This window comes from Dreissena polymorpha, chromosome 1 (assembly GCF_020536995.1).
Source record: "Dreissena polymorpha isolate Duluth1 chromosome 1, UMN_Dpol_1.0, whole genome shotgun sequence".
NCBI lineage: Eukaryota > Metazoa > Mollusca > Bivalvia > Myida > Dreissenidae > Dreissena > Dreissena polymorpha.
The window spans coordinates 13898263-13916552 of record NC_068355.1 but is presented as its reverse complement, the minus strand read 5'-3'; the positions used below and the strand labels follow the sequence as shown (position 1 = coordinate 13916552).

The 18290-nt window shown below is 34.3% G+C and overlaps 3 protein-coding genes across 7 annotated transcripts in view; 2 read left to right on the top strand and 1 right to left on the bottom strand.

Moving 5' to 3' along the window:
- LOC127871521 (rab5 GDP/GTP exchange factor-like) overlaps nucleotides 1-3709 on the top strand; it is a 39914-nt gene extending 36205 nt beyond the window's left edge. Inside the window, exons 4-5 of one of the 4 annotated variants that reach the window (XM_052414566.1) lie at nucleotides 451-707; nucleotides 1973-3709. In XM_052414566.1, the coding sequence (XP_052270526.1) occupies nucleotides 451-707; nucleotides 1973-2398 (683 nt within the window). In that variant the 3' untranslated portion in view covers nucleotides 2399-3709. The remainder of the gene's footprint in view (nucleotides 1-450; nucleotides 708-1972) is intronic. The other 3 variants (XM_052414558.1, XM_052414550.1, XM_052414541.1) reach the window with 3 other exon arrangements.
- A 4374-nt stretch (nucleotides 3710-8083) lies between these two features.
- On the bottom strand, nucleotides 8084-14219 carry LOC127871776 (uncharacterized). 2 transcript variants are annotated; one of them, XM_052414963.1, is made up of 5 exons: nucleotides 14018-14155; nucleotides 13215-13306; nucleotides 12610-12667; nucleotides 10541-10646; nucleotides 8084-8646 (listed from the first exon to the last, which is right to left on the bottom strand). In XM_052414963.1, the coding sequence occupies exons 1-5, from the start codon at nucleotides 14018-14020 to the stop codon at nucleotides 8366-8368; spliced, it is 540 nt and encodes a 179-aa protein (XP_052270923.1). In that variant the 5' UTR covers nucleotides 14021-14155; the 3' UTR covers nucleotides 8084-8365. The 2 variants fall into 2 exon arrangements, with proteins under 2 accessions (XP_052270923.1, XP_052270934.1); XM_052414974.1 differs by lacking the exon at nucleotides 13215-13306 and having other exon boundaries at nucleotides 14018-14219.
- Nucleotides 14220-14386: 167 nt separating this feature from the next.
- LOC127871771 (uncharacterized) lies at nucleotides 14387-16245 on the top strand. The gene is made up of 3 exons (XM_052414950.1): nucleotides 14387-14554; nucleotides 14876-14927; nucleotides 15230-16245. The coding sequence occupies exons 1-3, from the start codon at nucleotides 14445-14447 to the stop codon at nucleotides 15623-15625; spliced, it is 558 nt and encodes a 185-aa protein (XP_052270910.1). The 5' UTR covers nucleotides 14387-14444; the 3' UTR covers nucleotides 15626-16245.
- The last annotated feature ends 2045 nt before the right edge of the window (nucleotides 16246-18290 follow it).

Below are 18290 nucleotides of genomic sequence, written 5' to 3'. Positions count from 1 at the left end.
AGGTCATAGATTTCATCTGATCTTAATGAAGTATGGTCAGAATGTTTATCTTGATAATATCTGATTTTGGATCGTATATGGGTCATCTGGGGTCAAAAATTAGGTCACCAGGCCAATTCTAGTAAAACCTTGTGTAGATGAAAGAGGTCACAGTTTTCATCACGTCTTAATTGTCAGAATGTATTAATTAATGAAATCTTTCTTGGTATTGTATATGGGTCTGATAGAATTTAAGTTGATGTAGCAAGGTGAGTCAGGTGAGCGATTCAGGGCCATCATGGCCTTCTTGTTTCTGTTGTATAATTAAGATGATTTATATATTATTTTATTTATTGTATAATAATATTGCTAACATGCATTATTCTTAACCAAGCCTACATTACTTTTGCACATATGTATTAAGCTATAATTTATTGTGTGATAAATTTCTTACAAGCATATTATTTACAGAAATAATAGAAGTGAACTCCAAGAAGGCTCCCCAAGACAAGCTCTCGTGCATTGTGCGCTGCAGCAAGCACATCTTCGAGATCATTCGCCAATCAAAGGAGGGGCCGGCGTGTGCCGATGATTTCTTGCCGGCCCTCATTTACACTGTGCTGAAAGCTAACCCTCCTCTCCTCCAGTCCAACATTCAGTTCATCACCAGGTTCTCGTGTCCCAGTCGACTCATGAAAGGGGAGGCAGGATACATATTCACAAATCTAGTAAGTTGAGATGCTTTCAAGCGTTTTTGTATTGTCTTGAAACCCATGAGCTTTATTACCATTAAATATTACTATTGTTACCATCATTTTAAGTGTCAGGTATGATTATCAGAAGCAGCAAAATCATTATCAGTATTCATCATCATCATTTATAACAACAGCTTCATCATCACATATTATGCTTTTTAATAAAGATATTAAATAGTCTACATGTATTAAGAAACATAATCAACAATGCAGTGTATTGCAATTTGTTATGATTGTAATGCTATAATCAAATGACAGGATGAAATATAGAAACTGAAATAAGGACTTGATCCCACAATATTATAAATGAGCAGGTTCTGAAAAAGCTGGGCTTTATGCATATGGGTTAAATTGTTGTCCATGATTAGCCTGTGCAATTCGTAACCTGAGACAACACTTAATGCACATGCATTTAGCCCAGTTTTCACAGAACACTGCTTAAATGGGCGGATAATTGCTTTTAAATAATTATTTTTATCATATGCTATACCCTGTTTCCCATTTAATACAACCATTACATATTTTTTTATATTACACCTGAGTTATACATAGAGGATATTTGTTGGATCTGGTGGATTATCGATTATAATTCACGAGTGATCATTAAAAAAAATATTTTCACGAGTGGCGCAGCTTATGCTTTGTTTCACAGTTTATATACGTTGTTAAAGAGTTTAATTAAGAATTTTGCTGAAATAATGACGTCATTTCGTCAAAAAAAATGACGTCATTTCACAGTAAACAGTGACAATTATGGATAATTTTCACTGATAATATTCTTTGTTTGAAACAGTGAAATTATCAGTTTTAATTCACGGATATTTCTCTATAAACCACCGGAAAGCATAAAATAAAACAATTTTAAGCGCTTTCATTGGCTTAGTTTTCGTTTATTTACCAATCACATTTTGTTATTTTGCTGAAATGACGTTGCAAAGTCAAATGACGTCATGAAATGTAAACAACATTCGGGATAAATCATTATGTTTGCGTAAATATTTATTTAATTTGCTCATTTAAAAGCATGTGATAAAAAAGATCTGACACTCGTTGTCATATCATACCATATTTTATTAAACTTGCCAGGAAATTCGTTAGTAAGCTTGCCAAAGGCTCGCTTACTAACAAAATTCCTGAACTCGTTTAATAAAATATGGTATGATATGACAACTTGTGCCAGATCCTATATGTATTGTTTATATAACCACCAACATCGTCAAGTATTTGTTTGCTTCCAGTGCTGTGCAGTTCAGTTTATAGAGAACATCACCCACGAGAGTCTTGCCCTAACCCAGCATGAGTTTGACCGCTACATGTCTGGGGAGGCCATACCGCCACAATCGGGCAACGAATACATGTGTGAGGGGCTGAGACTCATGTACGACAATCTGAAAACACTCGCAGAGCTTCGACAGAGGCAGGAGAAAGTCATGGCCGAGGCTTTACAGCTCCAGCAGGAAATGAAGGATTTTAAGGAGAATTTCAAGCAAGAAGTCCAGAATGTTCTTATCAGAATGCCTTTAACAATCAAGCCACGTAAAATGAAGGTGAATTTGGATGATGATTCAGAGAGTCTGGACTTGTTACCATCCCCTCTGTTGCCACTGACTGTTGATAATGTGGGCATGGATACCAGAAACACCAGAGTCAGATTGTTCCATTGAGTTGTTACATTCTGGAATAATGGAATAAATAAGTGCGCGTGAGTGCAGGCTCTGGTCACAGGGTGAAATTGTTGGATACTTGATTTGCCTGGACTACAAGGTCACACATTTTTATACAGTTTTTGTATTGTTAAGACTTTTCAACAGTGAACTGTATCTCCAAGTTGCATTCCATTTTGTATTCATTTGTTGGGATTATCGTTGTGCAATATATTAATGGATGAGATTTGACATGATAAGTAAGTTGCTACTGCAGGGCCCATGTTCACAAAACATTTTTGCAATCGAAAATCGATTTTGCTTATCATTGAAAATGGATTTTCAATGTAGTTGATAGGCAAAAATGAAAATCGATGTCAGTTAAAATCGATTTTCGATTGTAAAATCGTTTTGTGAACACGGGGCCAGGTGTATTGATAATTGATGAAGCTGTTATTATTGAATTGCAATTTATGCAACCTTCCTGTTGTGGCAGCTAGGAATCAATAAATCAAGCTTATATTCGTCATGTGTGTCTGTAGATTTCTGCAAAAGCTTCACAATTTATGAATGTAATGAAAGTTAGTTTCTCATAGACTATTTTCCACTTTCTCTTCTATTTTCCACTTTCTCTTCATAGGGTTAAATGAATTAACCCTGTATGTCTTCACCCATTCCGATTTTAAATTATAAAAACAATTCAAGTTGTATGGTATTATACACATTATGGTGTGTTATTAATTTGGGTGAATGTGTGTATAGAATAGCTCTGTAATGGATAAATTGTTTCTTTAAAAACTAACTTCTCAATAACGGTATGTCAAAGAAAGCTTTATTAATGACATGAGTATAATTAGTGTAAACGGTATGTGAATGCTTTTCTTTCTTGTATTTTCCTGTTGTGATTGTTTTTAACCAAAAAAGTGATGTAAATATCAATCTCGTTTGTATGAGCAGATTTAACATTTGGAAATAGACCAACAATCATTTTGATACAGTCGTGGTATTTAAACTATCCCTTAATACATGTATTGTTATTGTCTTTTTGTTAGCATATTATTTATTTCTCAAATCTGTGTTATAAAAATAAAAATAAATATATGAAATATGAAAAAACAACGTTTAAATTGTATTTAATTTACCTGTGAGATGTGTGTCTGTTTTCGAAGGTTAGTTTTTAATGTGAGGACCTGGAGTATGTCCTACCTAAATAAGGTAGGAGCTACCTAATTTGTTTACTAGACTCACAAAAGTTTAGACAAATTGTGAATTATGGCAGCAATTTTCAGCTTTTTAGGTAGGCAAAGGAATAGATTTAAGTAAACTACTAGTATTGTCACTTTAACATTTTATCAACTATATTTACTTAAGTAAATCACTTGATGCCATCTTTTTGTATTGACTGTCACCAACATGTATATAAAACTATGATTACTTTCTTTATATGCAAATGTGTAGAGATTTTTGTGTGTGGCATATATAACGTTTATCAATACATTCCATGTATGTGTACTAACATGTTTAATGGGTGCAAACATGTCTATGACAGATTTAGATTAGTGTATATAAATGACATCTGGTCATTATAAAAATGCAAAAATTGGAATTATGGGCAGACATATAACCAGAGCTATGATAATGAAAACAGTGTTAACTGAGATGTTGAACCATGTAGTGAACCATTAATTAATTAGACCCTTTAGTGTCGGAGTAATGAGGAATGTGCTGTCATAGAAAAGGAAAAACGCATCTAGGCATTTGACCTATATGTCCAGTCTGACAAGATATGACCAGTGTGACTTGATATGGCCACTATTACTAGATATGGCAAGTCTGACAAGATATGGCCTGTCTGACTAGAAATGGCAACTATGACTAGATATGACCAGTCTGACTAAATATGGCCAGTCTGACTAGATATGGTCAGTCTGACTAGATAGTGCCACTATGACTAGATACATGTATGGCCAGTCTGACTTGATATGACCAGTCTGATTAGATATGGCCACTATGGCTAGATATTGCCATTCTGACTAGATATAGCCAATGTGACTAGATATGACCAGTCTGACTGTATATGGCCACTATGACAAGATATGGCCGGTCTGACTAGATATGGCCACTATGACTAGATATGGCCACTATTACTAGATATTACCAGTCTGACTAGATATGGCCACTATGACTAGATATGGCCAGTCTGACCAGATATGGCCACTATAACTAGATATTAACATGTCCTAATTTGATTGGGCTCTGGTAAGCCAGGCATGCTTATTTATCACAAGATATGATATTCTGGTTAAAGGGAGCCCAGGGCATGCATAACCAGTTGACCAGGTTCTTTGCTTATTTTGGCCATTGCGATAAGATAGCTAAAAGTAATAATATGAGCCATGTTCTGCGAAAAGGGGTTTTAATGCATGTGCGTAGTGTTATCCAAGATTAGCCTGTGCAATCTTCACAGGCTAATCAGGGACAACACCTCTGCCCTCACTAGATTTTTGCTAAGAGGAGACTTACTTAAAAAGAACAAGAGATGTGTTCGTCAGAAACACAATGCCCCCTATTGCGCCGCTTTGAAATTTTAATTTTGTTTACCTTTGACCTTGAAGGATGACCTTGACCTTGAACTTCCACCACTCAAAATGTGCAACTTCATGAGAACACCAGCTTTGATTTTTTAAAAAATTGACCTTTGACCTTGAAGGATGACCTTGAAGGATGACCTTAACCTTGAACTTACACCACTTAAAATGTGCAGCTTCATGATAACGCCGCTTTGAATTTATTTATTTTTACCTTTGACCTTGAAGGATGACCTTGACCATGAAGGATGACCTTGACCTTGAACTTCCACCACTCAAAATGTGCAGCTTCATGAGAACGCCGCTTTGAAATTATTATTTTTATTTATTTTTTGACCTTGAAGTATGACCTTAACCTTGAACTTCAACCACTCAAAATATGCAGCTTCATGAGATACACATGCATGCCAAATATCAAGTTGCTATCTTCAATATTGAAAAAGTTATGGCCAATGTTAAAGTTTTCGGATGGACAGACGCCATATATTTGACATTTGACCTTGAAGGATGACTTTCACCTTTCACCACTCAAAATGTTCAGCTCCATGAGATACACATGCATGCCAAATATCAAGTTGCTATCTTCAATTGTGAAAAAGTTATGGCCAATGTTGAAGTTTTTGCCGACAGACGGACAGACTAACCAACATACTGACGGACAGTTCAACTGCTATATGCCACCCTACCAGGGGCATAAAAATATCATAAAAGCGGGAAGTGTCGTCCCTGATAATTTGGGACGGTACTTTACACACATGCATTTAACCCCTTTTTCACAGAGCACGGCCCATTTCTAATTAGTTTCATTATTATTTTGTCATGGCATGTAGTTATTGAACTATACCCAATACAAAATGGGCCATGCTCTGTGAAAAGGGGGGTTTAATGCATGTGCATAAAGTGTCGTCTCAAATTAGCCTGTGCAGTCTGCACAGACTAATAAGGGACGACACTTTCCGCCTTAACTGGATTTTTGATAAGAAGAGACTATTTAACCGAAAAGTGGAATAAAAGCTGAATGTGTTGCACAGGCTAATTTGGGACAACACTGTCTGTGCAGGCTAACTGTGGACAACACTTTAAGCACATGCATTAAAACCCCTTTTCACAGAGCACAGCGCAAATGTTTGCTTAAAAATTCACCCAGAGACTCGATTTTCAAAACACATGCTCAGGAAACAGCAATATGCTGATTCCCACCAAACTTATTTAATACTTATAATTATTGAATACATGGTTACTTGAAACTCTACATTACTATTTGAGTAAAAAATCCTCTTTGTCATGACCTATGCCAATGTCATATTCCATATTCAAGTTTTATTCTTGAAATAAAACTTGAAGGAGTGAGTGCTATAACATGTAAACTGTATATATCTATAAAATTTAAGAAGTACAGTTAAACAAATAGTGCATTTCTTTTTTATTTTATGAATCTAATATTTAAGAGCTAAGAATCTATTGAAGCATTATAATATTATTTTGCATGCTAACAAGATCATGAAAATTAATATAACATATTAAATATTTAATTTAAAAAAAAAAAGAGTAAAATACAGTAACAACATTACATCAAGAAAAACAACAACTGTAAAAAAGAAATAGACAGCGAGGTAATAATATAAGAAGTTAGCTGCATGGCAGCTCTAAGACGCCCCAATACATACCAGAACTCTATTTAACCCATTTATGCCTAGTGGACTCTCCCATCCTTCTAAATTGGATCAATTTATTTCCAAAATTAGGGATGTCTAGTATATTTATTTCTATATGTTGAATATTTCTCACAGAAATTCCTTTAAGCAAACAATGCACACCCTGATAAGACCCCACATAATGCGGCGTCTCATCTGGGTCTACGCTGTTTGCCAAGGCCTTTTTATCTAGACGCTAGGCATAAATGGGTTAAAACAATAGACTTAGAGCAATTTTGTTTGTACACACATCAGCTGGGTGACTATATGGCTGCCTTTTAATATTATATAAATTAATCATTGTAAACATAGAATGCTTGGATTACCAATTATAATTAAAATTCAAAGAGAAATTTCAGGAATGTCCTGTTTCTAAAATCTAAAAATGGGTTGCAAAAAATGGGCTTAGATCAAAGATGACTTTGCTATAACTGGAAAAATATAACTTTAGTAAAACATGCCTGATGCATAGACAGCAAACACATACCAATACTTGGTTATTTAGTTGTTTAAAACAATTCCTTATCATCTGACTTCAGTCAATTTAAGAAAAACTTAATAAACATTCAGTCTGAATTGTCGCCAATCATAAAGTTCTGACAGATTTAAGAAAACTGGTTCAAACTACAAAAAGGGATACAATTATATTACACTGACAGTAAGAGTAATAGACCCTGACTTTGGAGTATGGAGAGAAGTTTCAACTATATATATATGACGTTGTAACAGAGATATATATCTGTGTTGCAGTTGCATACAGACCTTTACTAAAGCATTATGCTGATGTTCACATGATCGAATGCTCACTTAAGAGAGCTAACTATCAAAGCTATCCAAAAATTGCTTTGCACAGGGCAACCATAAAATCCACATTAAACAATAGCACTGTAGTATTTATTATCAACAAATTATTGCTAACTGAAACTTTGTGCAACAATCACAAGACATCAAACAATTATAATACACATACAATCATAAAAAGCATTATTTCATATGTATACAAATTTCTTATTCATTTTGCTTCTTTAACAAGATTTTCAACAAATACAAACAGTTAACCTTTAATTCTATAAGATATCCCTTCAGTCTAATTTTTTTATATCCTAAATCATTTAAGCTCTAGACAGAACGATCTTTCATACTAACTTATGTGTTGGATGGATATACTGTTTGACATTATTTGTTTAAATAGGGTCCTAGTAGAATACATTATTACCCCCAAAATGCAAACAAACTTTGAAAAAGCCTATTAAGGCGAAATATATCAGGAAAGAGTTAAACTTGTTCTGTGTCCGAAAAATGCAGATAATAAAAATATATATGGTGATACTGGGATAATCAAAATTCATAAATATCTTTCTTTAATGGCCTTACACCAAACAAAGACAATATTGCATGACAATCATATAATAAGCAGCAAACAGTTAAATTAACATCTTTTATTCACCTTTGTCCATAAAGGTTTACCAGAATTTATATCAATAATAAAAGAAATCAACAACATAAGGATCTTGACTATACTTGTATCTGCAAACTTCATACAGTGTTCATAATAAACCACATCGTTTAAGTTATAAAGAAATAATCATTGCAAACTTAATTGTTTATAAACAATTACAACTATCATTATTCAAAAATTATGAATGATTAAAAACTAAAATCCAAACAGCCTTTCTGACATTTCCCCTACAAAAACACACTTGTACCTATTTATAACCATTGTATTTTATCGGTGGGAAATGGTCATAGCGGATTGGCTCCTCATAGCTAGGAGGATTGTAGAGGCCCCATTTGGGGACTGGTATTTCTTTTGGTATCGGATCCGGGGTCGGGAAGGTGTTACAGCCAATGTAGGCCCTGTTGGGAGCTATGGGTTTCAAAGTGTCATTCTGTATCACTTCGTTCGTCACTGAGATGAAATCATCGTTAACGCGGCTCGTGGGCTTCGAAGGATACTCATAAACCCAGTTTATGTTCTTGTAGTCAGCTTAAAGCAAAAGGTTCAAGATTATATGCATCGATTTTCTTTACATGTTTCTAATCTCAGAAAAATGCATAAGGCTGAAATGTCTATTCCTGCTACATTTAAATTAAACAACAACAGTTTGCTCTTAATCTCTGTCCTTTACCACTTTTTGAAAGCAATTTTAAACATTAACAGTAATATTAACAGGTGTTAAAACTATTTTTATTTTGATCAGGATATTTTTTTGCACCATAAAATAAGACTCTGTGCCAATGTTTCAGATAGTTTTTACAGTTGTATAAAATATTTATATGTAGATAAATCAGGTGATTCCAAGAGAATATTTGACTATAGGAGCATGACTTCATCAACTGTATACAGGCCCTCTATCTGATATTTGAATACCAAAAATCAAAGCACTAAGATTTATGGTTTTAGAGATTTTAATTTATTTATTACATGAATATACCTCTATATGAATCATGTGGGATGTAACCAGTTGTTTCCCAAGTGGCATGATTTGACAAAATTTATTTAGAGGACCACCATACAAAGCTAACTGCAAAATACCTAACCCCTGTGCATTAATTGTGGCTTAAGGTAGTGCACCTCTAATGATTTCCCGCGATTTCTTCGAAGGTTGAAGAGCCTACTATTAGGTGCCGTAGCCTAGTGGTTAAGGCGATAGACTAGAATTCTTTTGGGATATTCCCGCGCAGGTTCGAATCCTGCCGACGACGTATACTTTTTTGCGACGCGTTTTATTTATTTTCTAACGTAATTTGATTTAATATGGCATATAAGCTATATTTATTGTTAAATATGTTGCAATTTTTATGCACATTTTTCAATTATTAAAATTAAAACAACGTTATGGCGAAATTGGGTGATTTACTGTGGAAAATACGAACCATGCATGTTGCATTTTTATTTTTATTTCAAAAAGTAAACGGTAAATCTGTCTAGTTCTTGGTATTTTTGCTGTATATAGTGTTTCTATAAAAACTAAGTTTAAAATATGACTTAAATGATACTATTTTGAATTTTATGACACTTTGTTTTTAACCGACCCAATTTTTACTTGGCTGAAATCACTTACATTTCATGGTGCTCTTCCATAGATAAAAATTTGTAAAAAATAAATGTCTGTAAAAGAATACTTATTTCATCTTGTTTAAACTTTAAACACCTTTACAGCATCTGTACACACCAACTGCATGCCCATATTTGGAAATTTGAATGAATTATGGAACTTTTATATACCCCAGGGGTGAAAATAAACTGGACAAAAGCCGAGCGTGGGGGTGGTTTTGAAAAATTCGGTATATTTTTTTAAAAAGCATGGAAAGCCTACCTACAAATTTGCATGTAGTTCAGTGAAATGATGCTGATTAAGAAAATAATTAATTAGATTATATTTGGATATGTGCCCATTAGAGGTGCACTACCTTAAGAGTTTTTTTTAAGTATACAATATTCAAATAAGGAAAATGTGTTACCGGGCCATAATACAATATTACATGCGAAAGGCCAAACCTCTTGGCCATACAGTTTCAGTGACTTTTTAAAAAAGTTTTCTCTATAAAGAAAATAAGGAAAACAAGTTACCCCAAAGGTGGGACCAATATTGACCCATATGGTGAGATTTGAACGAGCTTGATTGAGGACCTCTATATTATGTGACATAATAAATACCAAAATTGTTACAAGATTTTGAGTTTTAACTTTACATGTATACATATAAAGAACACAAGTTATTTCAAGTACTGTTCCAATTTTGACCCTATTGTCATGATTTGAATAACGTCAACTGACAACAGAGAGCCAGCCACTACAATTGCTGAACATCAGCACTTTTTGTGCTCATGTCATAAATAATAACCCTATGAGCATGCATGGTCTCTTAAAAACTAACCTCGACGTATCGTATTCACCCTACGGCGATACCAGTCTGGACTTGTAGAGGTAGACTTCCAGGCATACCAGTCTGGTTGCTCCCCACTCCACTTCCTCCAACCATTCTGTAAGAGATTTTGTAAATTAATCAATTACACAATCTGTGGCCATATTCAACTACCCATTTTTAGCATAACGAATACAAAACTTACTAAGAACTTGTGTACCAATGAATGCCTAAATGTCAGGCACCAATGTTGCTTATGACATTTTAATGAAACAAGAGATGTTTTTTAAACATGTATAGCTCCCCAACCCCACCTTTCTTACAATGAAGTCGTAAATTATAAACACTTTATTAAAGATTTTTTAATTATTGCTAGCCACTTTGACCTTGACCTTTTTACTCTCCTTTCATTGACACAAAGTGAACCGTCAACTTCAACAGAAGGATTGCAAACAAATTATACCATGTGATCCTTGATTTATGACAAGGAACAATTAGACTGACAGTGGGACATAAACAAATGTACTAATCAAGACATACAAAATATACAAGAGTCAAGACTAACACATATTTTTTATGATCCAATATTGAAGTTTTCTGGAGAAATTTTTGTTGGCAACTGTTTAATGTAACAGTTGCTGTTACCATAACTTTTGTACCCTACAAGACTGCAGGTATACACTTGTCTATTGAAAGTCAGTTACATAGTTTACATAATAATAGGACCTTTGGGCTTGATTGGACCATACAACAAAGTTGTCTATTATTTTATTACAATACATCTATAGATAGGAACCAGTGAACTTATAATAAATTTTATTATACATTTAAACAAATACTAGTTTTGCCCCCCTTCGAAAAAGAGGCGGTATATTGTTTTGCACATGTCGGTCGGTCGGTCCGTAGGTCGGTCGGTCCGTCCACCAGATGGTTTCCGGATGATAACTCAAGAATGCTTAGGCCTAGGATCATGAAACTTCATAGGTACATTGATCATAATTGGCAGATGACCCCTATTGATTTTCAGGTCACTAGGTCAAAGGTCAAGTTCACAGTTACTCAAAATAGTTAAATGGTTTTGGGATGATAACACAAGAATGCTTACGCCTAGGATCATGAAACTTCATAGGTACATTGATCATGACCAGCAGATGAGCCCTATTGATTTTCAGGTCACTAGGTCAAAGGTCAAGGTCACAGTGACTCGAAACAGTAAAATGGTTTCCGAATGATAACTCAAGAGTGCTTACGCCTAGGATCATGAAACTTCATAGGAACATTGATCATGACTGGCAGATGACCCTTATTGATTTTCAGGTCACTAGGTCAAAGGTCAAGGTCACAGTAACTCGAAACAGTAAAATGTTTTCCTGATGATAACTCAAGAATAATAAGCCTAGGATCATGAAACTTCATAGGTACATTGATCATGACTTGCAGATGACCCCTATTGATTTTCAGGTCACTAGGTTAAAGGTCAAGGTCACAGTGACAAAAAACGTATTCACACAATGGCTGCAACTACAACTGACAGCCCATATTTCATTCATTGTATGTGTGTGTCCAAAAACTTTAACCTTGGTTAAAGTTTGATACCTTTTGCAATATTGAAGATAGAAACTTCATATTTGGCATGCATGTGTATCTCACTGAGCTGCATATTTTTAGTGGTGAAAAGTCAAGGTCAAGGTCATCTTTCAAGGTCAAAGGTCAAATATCATTGTATTTTTCTTTCCTAAACTTTAACCCATTTATGCCAAGTGGACTCTCCCATCCAACTAAATTGGATCAATTTATCATGACTGGCAGACCTGTTGATTTTCAGGTCACTAGGTCAAAGGTCAAGGTCACAGTAACAAAAAACGTATTCACACAATGGCTTCCACAACAACTGACAGCCCATGTGAGGGGCATGCATGTTTTACAAACAGCCCTTGTTAAAATTTTGATTGTGAATTTAAACTCTAAGTCTTGGGTTATGAAACCTCTGCAAATTCAAACATTTTAATATACTAGTAAGTCAGCAAAAGATTTCAAATTATGACTTTCACACTCAATTTTTCATAAGACAGTCAACCTACCCTTGCAACATCTGGGTGACTGGAATGGTAAACACTCCATTCATGTAGCTTAGGTTGCCTGCAAATACAAAGAGTAGCACCCACATTAGCTTGGGAAGGTTGAAATTTATAACATTATATAATAAAACCTGATTTGTGCATACATAAATGGTTCATGAAGGCCTTCCATAAAAACTGCATATGTTGTTATGACTGAGTGTGTCTCATATAATGATATATGCAAACTTTTAGACACATTTTTGTGGCGAACTTGGAATTACCAGTATGTTCTGACTTTTCCTTTGTTGGGCTCCAACATTTATATTTTTGTATCTTCAAAAAACTTGAATGTCAAAAAAAAAAAACAATGGTCAAAGATGCTTATTGATAGATACAGATATCACAACAACAATGTCCTAAGACAGGTGGCTGACTGGCTGGAACAAGAAAGGAAAAAGGAACGCAGTAGCACACTGCCACAACAGTTGATCAACTTCGTGAAGCCTGGTGAAACTGCACAGAAATAACCGACACTGAAAACCTCAATCCTCAAAGGCACAACCAGTTGGAGCATGAAGGTCGACCTTGACAACAAGCTGGACTTCCCAAGTATTGTGCAGACAAACCTAAGGCCTGACATCGTGCTGTGGTCAGAGGCAGGGAAACGACTCATCATAATCGAGTTAACTGTACCTTGGGAAACCAGATGCGAGGAGGCCTAAAAGAGGAAAAAAGTCAGTATACAGAGCTGCTAGAAGCCTGCAACCAAAGAGGCTGGCGTACTTGGTTGTTTCCAATAGAAGTAGGTACTAGAGGGTTCTGTGCACAAACTGTGTGCCGACTGATGTCAGCAGTAGGGTCTACTGGCAGGGATAGACAGCAGGCTATCCAGAAACTATGCCAAGCTGCAGAGCGGTAGTCCAGCTGGCTGTCGCTGAGGCAAGATTATGCAGCTTGAAAGAAGTAGAGCTACCGAAATTCACACCAAAGCTACGGTGGCCCCACCCTCCCAAGATGTCCATGGTTCAGGGGCGAAACATTGACGTTGGAGGGACTCCATATGCTGATGATGAATGTCGGTCACCATAGAACCCGAGTGTACAGGAGATTCATGGGTGGGTGGGATATTGTATTCAATTAATAATACATTTGACATCTGCATAGAGTCCTTATTATCGGAACAACATTTGTGATAAAGTAAAATTTAATGTATTATATGAATAACTTTGTATGTGCATTCCCAAAAGACAAAACTACATTAATTGTGAATTGGAAGCAATCTTGTTAATCAAATTAAACTAATACATCGTTCTTAAAATTTTGAGGTATGAATTGTGTCATTTCTGAAACAATTACTGAATGAGAATTAAGATCAATGATTTAAATAATAAATTATCATTGAATGCCACTTTATTGTCGATTGTCATACCATTGTTTCTCTAACTTCGCTGGAGTGGAGAGGAACCCATACGCAGATGCCATTCTGCGTGTGATTAAGTATTCCGTTTATTTAAAACACTTTTTTCGTTTTATTTGAAAAAGCAGATAATTGTGTTTCTATTTACGTGTGTTGACAGTTGCTGCAATATTTTCCTTTTCTTTTCAATGATGTAAGCGATATCGAAAATCAAGGCCTCTCCATGGTTACCTTTTATTGTCGTAAATATAAATTATTTAAAAAACACACTCTTCAGACGTTATCCGTGAACAGTTTGACATATAAAATTTAAGTTACATTCTTATCTTCATCATTCGTATTTAATTGTTTCAAGCATGATTTTAATATTTGCTGTTAATATTATTAGAGTCGTTGATGTAAGCGCCAAGCGTAGTTGACAACGCAAGAAAAAGAAAAAATGTCTCAAGCAAGCACATTATTTTTTAATGGAACGCAAACCAAGGCACCATACTGGGTGAACAACCCACCGAATGTTCCAAAATATCCCAGTTCACAAGAAATGTTCAGGTATTTCAAACCATAATGGAAGATCCGCATCAAAAACGTTAGTAATAACGTTATCTTGTATCTTGAAAAAGCACCTGTTGCCTGGTCAATTAGAAAGAAGCTTTTGCAACCTGATTGATTTTGAAATGTTTTGTCAATCTATGCTTGATGTTTGTGAAGATATATTGTAAGTCTATATACACAAATCCCTGTACGTTTCTAATGAATTATGTAACATATGTAATAAATTCATTAAGGTGGTATGACCTATACTCTTTACACAACCATTCCTAGTCACAGCACATTTTCATATTTAAATACTTATGTTTTTATTTTCCATAGGTTTGACAGACCGGATAAGTTCACAGCAAAAACTGGGAGACAGTCATACCAGGTAATAATGAACAAGACAGTAGAGAAGATAATAATAAAATTTATATATTTTTTAGTGTAAATGTGATTTATTTTGATAATTGTATTAACTCATGAGTCCAAATCCTCAAATGAAAAATATTTTTTTTAAACTCCATCTCATTTCTTTGTCTAATTAGTATATTATCATAATAAAATTTAAAATACTCTAAAAAGATTTGGCCCGTTACTCTATACGGTTACATGAGTAAATGCTAATTTCTATTATTACTTAAAAAAACAATAAAATTATTTTGCATGTTGGATGTGTTTTCTTGGTTCTAGCACTGGACAGACAAGTGGTATGACTCAGGATACCCGACTCTCAGGCGTGAGGAGCTACCGAAGGTTGCAGATCGTCAGGAGCCCTGCTCTCAACCCTGGCAGTACAACCTAGGCACCTCTGCAGTGGAGAAATGGGATAAACAGAATAAAGACTGGCCCATTCACAAGCGCTTCTCAAATCAGGGACTGCCTCCAACAGAGACCCAGAGGGCTAGGGGAATGAATCGGCTTTCTATTCCAAGAAACGATAACCTGTATCCGTTTACCAGCTACATGACCACCACATACAGGAGACCAGTGTATTCAATTATGGGTCCTATGCAGCGAGAACCAGCGTATGGTGTCACCCACCAGCACAATCGTCATGGCAATATGCCTTTTGAGGATTACTATTAGGTGTGGAATTATTCACTGCGGGGTGAAACTTAGAAATTGAATGGCAGTGGAGTTGTAATTGCCTCAAGTCTAAGACAGTTTATCACTTTAGCTTTGAGCACAATCACATCATGATGATGGTTTAATAACATTTGACATACTTTGGAATATATGAAAATGGTCATGTACTAACTGATTAGCATTTGAAAGTACAGTGTTAGAATTTTGTTCGTTAATTTGCAAAGTAAGATAGCAGCACAAAAATGCAGATGTATAATGATTATTCATGGACATAGAAAGTTATACAAAGTAATGCCTAACATCTACCGCGGTATTTAACATATGTTTAATTGTTATGTCTAGTGATCATTTAACACTGTTTTTTAAAACAGCATTAAGAACATATATTGCATATTCTAAACTAACTTTTAGTTTCTAAGGCTTTTGACTATACACATCCGGTTTGAATATTTTTTATGGTCATTCCATGTGTCATTTGAAAGCATATTTAAATGTTAAATGATTTTAATGAGGAACAACTACATGTGATATTATTATTTTATTGTTTTCTTTTGTTTAAAAATTAAGAATACCAGCAAATTGTTACTGTTAAGCTATTAGGATAAAAATCCATCAAAGTACCTGTTTTTGTTTTAATTCAAGTATATTCTTCTTAATATAAATTATTATTTTAAAATAACCAAAAATAAGCAACATTTTATATAGTTAAAGAAAAACATTCATGAAACACAGTTAAGAATGCTTACAAAATACTTACACAACTTAAATTGTCTGAATGAAAGATTTTAATAAACTTCATCTGATTGGTCATGTGATTATGATGTGTGGGACTTTGGTCTAGTGGTAGTATGCTGGTCTAGGAATGGGGAGGTCCCTGGTTTGAGTCCCTCTCAGACAGCAGAATTTCTCTGAACAAAATGAGCCAAATGTTCATATATACTTATATACTTATAGGGGGGGGGGGGGGGGGGGGTGGGTAAAAAAGATAACCCTCAGCAGGGCTAAAACCACTGACCCCTGGAGTCCTGGAGTAAAAAGTCTACCACTTAGACCTCTCGGCCATTCATCCGAATACAATGATCGGTGTATTTTATACTTTATATAAGCAATCCTTGTAGTTTCATAAAATATAACAACAACAACAGAACTCTCCAAATTATTAATTCGTTTCACGTTGCAACACTTTATAGTTTTCAGGTTTTTAAATCGTCAAAAGATGCATATCATGGCTATTTTGGAGCATGGTAAATATTCAGTATTACTGTTTTCTCACAAATATAACTAAAACGAAAATGTGCGAATCTGAAACAACTTTTTTCAATTTTGTCAATTTGCCCAAACGTGAAAAGGCCCCTTTAACTTAAGAAGAAAATTATTTATTTGAGAAAAATTACTGCAACATAATATTATACATTGTTTATATGAGAAAACAAACTGGTCAGAAATTGTAATAATATATACGGGTATGTATAAAAGACCAAATAGGAAGTCTATTTTTTATTATAATTATAAAATTATAAAATCAAGTTTTCAAACAATAATTGGAAAAAAGTCACAGTTAAATTAGGTTTTTAATTAAATGAAGCACATTTAAGTTAGTGATGGACATTAATTTTGCCTCATAAACCGGTATGTAAATATGTTAACAGACGAGCTTAAACTTTCATATGACGTGTAAAACAGAATGATGTGTTTTAATTCATATGACTGTTTATTTCAAGACAATATTCCATGTAACATACAATGACAAACCTACACTTATATATTACATGCAAAACAGAACTCTCATGTTTATTTTAAGACAAATTTCCATGTATTATGCAGAGTCCTAATAATTATTTTAGCCCTGATATATTTCACAGACCTTACATCATTGGCTAAGTTTTGTTGACGAATGAAATCAAGGAGTAAACCAATCAACACTTAACACTATTTTACATATATAGTTATTGACTTATACCATAACACACTTATTTTCTTGTTGTTTGTATAGTTGTTTGTATAGGTCCCTGTTAACAACTTTTTCAGGATTTAAAATTTGCCATTTATATAGTGAAGAAAAGGTTCTGACCACTGGGGTCCTTCTTGCATTAAAAGTTAGCAAACTGAGTAAGCCCTAAACACAAAGAAAAGACTGATTTCAATGTTACTTTAGAACAAGCAGGACTATAATTGTGTATTATATTCCATGTTTTTATATTATTATACACTTTTTAATTTAGCACTTTATAATAATAATGAATAAAACCGATAACACTCATATATTAACAGCATAAAACAATTCAGCAATTTACAATATTTTTTCTCAACAATTAATTAATGTCACTCTCAGTAAGTTTTCTTCATTATATTCATGTGTTGGGTACAGATTGTAAAAACAAAATGATGACCATGAAATTGTAATAAAGATTAAAAACAAAAGTGTCATTAAAGTTGTGAAGGGTAAGTGGCTATTGGTTTGCTTGCAATTGTAGGATCATTGCTTTAATCATTAGTCTTGGAGCATTCTTTAGAACAAACATTATCCAGATTTGTATGTTTTATCCAGATTTGCTATTGATTGGTATCAATTTGATAATCTCAAAATGCTATTGATTGTTATCAGTGCAATCATCTTAATTAGCTATTGATTGTTATTGATGCAATCATCTCAAAAAGTAATTTA